The sequence below is a fragment of the Gastrolobium bilobum genome, unplaced genomic scaffold, assembly GCF_033153095.1.
Source record: "Gastrolobium bilobum isolate Gb01-03AN ecotype WA unplaced genomic scaffold, APGP_CSIRO_Gbil_v1 utg19612, whole genome shotgun sequence".
Lineage (NCBI taxonomy): Eukaryota > Viridiplantae > Streptophyta > Magnoliopsida > Fabales > Fabaceae > Gastrolobium > Gastrolobium bilobum.
The window spans coordinates 8,701-15,456 of record NW_026898830.1 but is presented as its reverse complement, the minus strand read 5'-3'; the positions used below and the strand labels follow the sequence as shown (position 1 = coordinate 15,456).

The 6,756-nt window shown below is 42.7% G+C and overlaps 1 protein-coding gene across 1 annotated transcript; it reads left to right on the top strand.

The window, feature by feature from the left end:
• The first annotated feature begins 2,455 nt into the window (after positions 1–2,455).
• LOC133284544 (uncharacterized) lies at positions 2,456–5,370 on the top strand. Its single transcript, XM_061481581.1, has 3 exons — positions 2,456–2,535; positions 2,685–4,521; positions 4,717–5,370. The coding sequence occupies exons 1-3, from the start codon at positions 2,456–2,458 to the stop codon at positions 5,368–5,370; spliced, it is 2,571 nt and encodes an 856-aa protein (XP_061337565.1).
• Positions 5,371–6,756: the final 1,386 nt, after the last annotated feature.

Here is a 6,756-nt window from a genome sequence, read left to right as displayed (position 1 = left end):
AGATTAATTAACAAAAGTAATTAAGGATTTAACTCTAAAATTGGACTAAAGTAGGGTTTAGGTACACTAAATAAATAATTAGTAAAATTTAAGTATCATGACATAATGAGACTAAGGATATTTCATAATGTGACTTAATAATAGAAAAATCCAAGAATTAATGTGAATTAGGATTTATAATCAAAAGTGATTAAGGTTTGTTAAGTAAACACATTTAAGGCTAAGTAACCAGTTTTTAGGAGAAATTGGGGAGAGCATATCTCCCTCCACAAAGGTCATATAGGGCTGTGCCTTATATCAAATTGAAGGTTGAGATGTTGGCTATGTGATGTCAAAATTTGGTATCAATTGAAGATGTATTCCGTTCTGTATGTTCGTTTGAGTGAGGACTGCACATGGAGGCCATGTGCAGGGGCTGTACATGGCTGTAACTTCCACGAATTGTTTCTCCCTCTGTGATTACTCAAATTAGGCTCATAATAAGTCTAATTAAAGATAAAGTTGTCTAGTTGTCTACATAAATATTTGAGAACAAATGGTTTAGTATATTTTCCCGAATAGAAGAAATGGTAAAGGATGTTTAGGGCCCTGTTCAGAGTTGGCAAACAGCTTTGCTTGTCCAACTTCAAATGGTGATAACCGGAGATACAAAACTCCAAATGAGGCATGTGATACCTTGTTGGAAAGGTAATTGAGTCTAGATTAACATACTAAAATATGAGAATTTTATAACAAGTGAGTCGCGCTCAGTAACTAGAAAACAGAAGCATGTACAGTTATTATAATAATCATAAATATGGCTTGGATGAGTTGAAAATAATGTAAGTTACCTAAGTGAGCCTTGCATGTGATTCTAAGCTATGTAAGTAATTGAAGATTAAAGTGGCTTGTAATAATGCACTAAAATATGTTATATGTAATAATTGGTCTAGACTTGTAATGGGCATATTATTGGCATATGAGTTGAAAAGTAATTTAAATGATTAAGTCGTGGATATTACTTGATTAATTAATATGTAATTAATGATGTGAATGGTTCCTTCTCAAGGTGTGCCTAGAGAACCGTGCACTTGAGGATTTTGTTGGAGCATACGTATTACATTGGAGTGTGGGCTTGTGCTAAGCTCCCCAAGGTAAGCTCCTAGTTCTAGTTGACTCCTCTCTCTTGTGGCCCCACCATGATGGTGGGCATTATGGTTGTATTGTATGAAAGTAAATGGTATAATGTATATGTGCATTCATTCACATTCATATAGATGTTATATGTTCTTGATGTTATGATGATGCACTGATGATATATGTTATGAGGATCCTGGCCAGTGATCATGGTATGTAGGCTGCCTATGACTTGACTCTGGGAGCTATTTCATACTGAGGTTGTGTTGACTGTCTATGGCTTGACCTTGGAAGTCACACATGTGTAACCGTCTATGGCTTTGACCTTGGGGTTACACAAGGATGATATGATGATGCTATGTTTATGTTGTATGTCTGTATTATATGCTTTATAACTGACTTGTCATGCAGGAAGTGGGCTCAGGGGTTAGAGGATCCTCCATGAACCTTGAGCTTATTGAGATGTTGTTATCTCACCCCGTTTGGGGACATCATTTCAGGTACCCAGAGTAGTGGTGATGCTTCTAGTGGAAAGGCCCCCGCATTGGAGTAGTTGATGATGTAGCTGATGATTTTATATTATGTTTAGATTTGATGTTGGCATGTAGACTTGTTAACATGCGTAATTATTTTATGGAGATTATTGTATGTATTTATTTAGGCTCATGATTGTATTCTTAGAGCCATGGATTATTTATTGATGCTTTTATACGTTGAATTAATATACACTTGATGCATGTATTCAGTTAATTTGGGCATGGAGCCTTATTATTTGTATTGACCTATTGAGGGGATTGCAATCCCTGTGGGATTTGCAAGCTATCTGTTTAAATTATTGTATCCATTAGGTGATCTGTATGTGTGGGACCATGTTCCCAGTTATCCGAAATACAACCGTTATGCTGTCCGTGAGACTCCGTCAAGAATGACACTTGATGTCATATCTTGATGGTCAATGGCCACTAATACTGGCTCATAGGAGTAATTAGTAGATGTATGTTTAGATTTACGCTTTCGCAGTATCTCACGTGAACGTTTTTAGAAATGTTTTTATAAAATGTTTTGGAAAAAGTTTACTCGTATTTTTGTAAAACGTGTTAGTATTCTTTTAAAATAAAGCCTTCCGCTGTGAATGTTAAATATCATGTTTGTTAACAACCGGAGTACTACGGGGTGTTATATTTATGGTATCAGAGCAGTTTCACCAGGACGTTCACTGATTTATTGCTTAAGTGTTAGAATTACCTGTTGAGTATCTCTTGAGCATCATGATATTGCATATTTCATCACTTGATTGAGCGTAGCTAACTCATACCTTGTGCAGTTGTGTGTAGATATCATGGCTCCTCGAGGGAGACCTAGACGGGTAGTTCAAAAGCCACCACCGAACCCCGTTGCTGCTGCTATAGCGGCACTACAGTAAACCTTGAGCGAGACAAGGGAAGCTGACCTGAAGAGGATAGAAGAGGCCAGAGAGCGCGATAGAGAGCAGTTGAGAAAGGCCAGTGAAGACCTTATGGCACAGAATAGGCTGGCCAATGCTGAGATGATCCGACTACTGTTGACAGAGTACGAGGAGGACCTCCACCACCTTCACCCCCACCTCCACCGCCAGTTACACCACATGTGCAGCAGCAGGTTGCACGTGCTGTTGGTCCCGTACAGATTCTTGAGCCTGTTGTGATGGGACAAGAAGGGTCAGGAGAGGCCCATCAGGAGGCGGAGGCATCTGTCCATGAGGGACGAGTGAGGCAGCCAGTTATTGAGGTTGATAGATCAGCTATACCACCCATGTTTGACCGGGATACTAGAGAGTGTATGCTGAATGCTTTCAAGAAGCATTCCCCACCTCACTACAAAGGTGGAAGAGATCCCATCCCAGCATTGGAGTGGCTCCAAGAGATGGAGCGCATTTTTCAGGTTATGGAATGTGATGCCAACACGAAGCTCCTATATGCAGTGTACATGTTACAGGGGGATACTGCTGACTGGTGGAGTAATGTTAGAAACCCACTTGAGTGCCAAGGTTATGCTATTACTTGGCCGTTATTTGAGAGGCATTTTCTGCAGAAGTACTTCCCTGAAGAAGCCAGGGAAAGGAAGAAGAGTGAGTTTGAAGACCTCCGGCAGGAAGGCATGACTGTGGATAAATATCTGAGCAAGTTCAACCGCTTGGCAAAATATTCGTGTTATGGTAGAGCTCCCCTCACGCCAGAAGACAAGGCCTTTCGATTCAGGAAGGGTCTGAATGATATGATAGCAGACAAACTTGCTGGTCATTGCACCAGAGATTTTGTGGAGTTGATCAAGCAGTGCCAGAATATTCAGGAGCACTATTGTACCAGGGGAAATGAAGCAGCGGGAAAGAGCTTCAGTGGGAGGACTACGCCCTGGAAGGGTAAGGGAAAAGGTTTGCAAGCACAACAGAACTCCAAGTTTAAGAAGACTCCCTTTGTGAAGAATGGAAGCAGAATGTCTGGTGCAGGGAAGATTCCCACTTGTGCCAAGTGTAGGAAGATGCATACAGGTGTTTGTCGACTGGGGCAGAATATTTGCTTCAGCTGTGGTCAGGCAGGACATTATTCCAGAGAGTGCCCCAAGAAGACGGGGCAAGTTGCAGCCATTCAGGCGATCCCTATTCAGTCCGTGCCTGCTCAGAGAGCCATAGAGGAGCCTATGGCGCCCACTAGTGCCAGGGTATATGCAGTGACACAGCAGGAGGCAGAGAGGTCTCCAAACCTTATCAAAGGTACTATTCTTATCAGAGGATATGAATTTGACGCCATGTTTGATTCTGGAGCTACCCACTCCTTCATATCAGAATTTGTTGCTAATGGATTACATTTGCCCATTCATGAGTTCACGCCTCCCATGGTAGTGAAGACTACCACCGGAGACATTGTTTCTACTTCTTTGAAGTGCAAAGAAGTCAGATTCATATATGAGCAAGAAGAGTATATGGTGGATTTGATAGTGCTTGAGGGCATGAATCTACACATTATCTTGGGTATGGATTGGCTGGTCCGATATGGTGTGATGCTAGATTGTTGTAGCAGAAGAGTTTTCTTTGCTGCAAAAGGAGAAAAGCCGGACAGTTTGTACTTGACAGCACCGCAGTTAAATAAGGCTCTAGATGAGGGAGATGCAGGATACATTATCCTGGGAGGACTCGTAGGAGACTCCAAAGAACCTACTGCTAATATTCCGGTTGTATGCGAGTTTGAAGACGTATTTCCAGAAGAAATTCCTCATTTTCCACCTGAGAGGGAGATTGAATTCTCAATTGACTTAGTACCTGGTGTGGGGCCTATCTCATTGGCTCCATACCGGATGTCACCAGTGGAGCTAGCTGAGCTGAAGAAGCAGTTAGAAGAATTGTCCCACAAGAACTTTATCAGACCGAGTGTATCTCCTTGGGGTGTACCAGTCATCTTCGTGAAGAAGAAGGATGGGATTATGAGGTTGTGCACTGATTATCGACAGTTAAACAAGGTGACAGTAAAGAACAAGTATCCTCTACCACGCATTGATGATCTGTTGGATCAGCTCAGGGGTGCTTCAGTGTTCTCGAAGATTGATCTTCGTTCCGGATATCACCAGATCCGGGTAAAAGCAAAGGATATTCCGAAGACGGCTTTCCAATCCAGATATGGGCATTATGAGTATCTAGTGATCCCATTTGGGCTTACTAATGCCCCAGCCGTGTTCATGAGTTATATGAACCGAATCTTTAAACCACATCTAGATCAGTTTGTAGTGGTGTTTATTGATGATATTCTAATCTACTCCAAGAGTAAAGAAGAGCATGCAGAGCATTTGAAGATAGTCCTACAGATTTTGAGGGAGCATCAGTTATATGCCAAACCCTCCAAGTGTGAGTTTTGGTTACATGAGATCCAGTTTCTTGGACACATCATCTCATCTACAGGAGTGGCTGTTGATCCGAGTAAAATTGAAGCTGTGCTGGATTATGAGAGACCCAAGAGTGTTACTGAAATCTGGAGTTTTCTGGGTTTAGCAGGATACTACAGGCGGTTTATTAATGGATTCTCCAGAATCACCTTGCCATTGACTAGATTGACCCGCAAGGGGGTGCCATTTGCATGGACCCTTGGGTGTGATGTGAGTTTCCAGGAACTAAAAGATAAGTTTACTACCGCACCGGTTCTGATTCTTCCTGATCCAGAGAAGAGATTTGAGATCTATTGTGATGCATCCAAGTATGGATTAGGGTGCATGTTGATGCAGGAGTGAAAGGTAGTGGCCTATGCTTCTAGACAGTTGAGACCACATGAAGAGAACTACCCTACTCATGATCTTGAGTTAGCGGCCGTTGTTTTTGCATTGAAAATATGGAGACACTTCTTGTATGGTGCTACCTTCTTGACCTTCAGTATCACCCTGGAAAGGCAAATGTAGTGGCTGATGCCTTGAGCAGAAAGACCACGGGTGTGGCTAGCATGATGATTGCAGAGTATGATTTGATTGAGGAGTTCAGGGATTTGCGAATTTCTGTGACACCATTTGAGACTTCATATTTCACGACTACGGTCGAAGTCCGAAATTCGTTAATGGAAAAAGTTAAAGCGGCCCAACTGCTTGATGAAGGGATCCAAATGATGAAAGAGCAAGATTTTGTGTTCACCGATGCTTCTAATGTGAAATACTACAAAGAACGATTAATTGTCCTAAAGGGGCCAATGGTAGAAGAAGTGTTAACAGAGGGCCATATGGGTAAGTACACCATCCACCCTGGTGCAAGTACACCATCCACCCTGGTGCAACTAAGATGGGGCGGGGCCAAGATTTGAAACAGCGTAATTTTTGGTGGTCCCACTTTCAAAAGCGGAGCGGGGCTGGCTGACTCATTTTTTGGCGGGTTGATGGCGGGGTGGGGCGGGCTGCCCACTTTGCCACCTCTATCTGGGATGAAGAAAGACATAGCCCAGTTTGTGAATAAGTGCCTGATTTGTCAGAAGGTAAAAATTGAGCATCAGAAGCCTTCGGGTTTGTTACAGCCATTAGATATTCCAGAGTGGAAGTGGACGAGTATATCCATGGACTTTGTTGTTGGATTACCGAGAAGCCAGGCTGGATTTGATTCCATATGGGTTGTGGTTGATAGGTTGACTAAATCCGCCCATTTCATTCCAGTCAAGACGACCTTCTCCACAGAGCAGCTAGCCAGACTATATGTTAGAGAGATTGTGAAGCTTCATGGCATTCCCGAAAGCATATTCAGTGATCGGGATCCGAAGTTTACATCACGCTTATGGGAAGCGTTGCATGAGGCCTTTGGTACTCAATTGAGATTGAGTACTGCATATCACCCGCAAACAGATGGTCAGACAGAGAGGACCATTCAGACACTGGAGGACATGCTGAGAGCATGTGTGCTAGAGCAGGGTAATGCTTGGGACAAGTACCTGCCACTGGTTGAGTTCTCCTACAACAACAGTTATCATGCCAGTTTGGGCATGGCTCCTTATGAGGCCTTGTATGGCCGTAGGTGTAGAGCACCTACTTGTTGTACAGAGATTGGAGAAAGACAATTATTGGGGCCAGACTTGGTCCAAGAGACTACAGAGCAGATTGAGATGATCAGAGATAGGCTGAAGAAAGCCCAGAGTCGGCAGAAGA

Excerpts from the sequence above, each read along its gene's own strand:
- LOC133284544 (XM_061481581.1), top strand. The coding sequence starts at position 2,456 with ATGGCTCCTCGAGGGAGACCTAGACGGGTAGTTCAAAAGCCACCACCG. Across the intron at positions 2,536-2,684 it reads GCTGCTATAGCGGCACTACA|AGTACGAGGAGGACCTCCAC; the intron begins GTAAACCTTGAG and ends TACTGTTGACAG. Across the intron at positions 4,522-4,716 it reads AGAACTTTATCAGACCGAGT|ATCCGGGTAAAAGCAAAGGA; the intron begins GTATCTCCTTGG and ends GGATATCACCAG.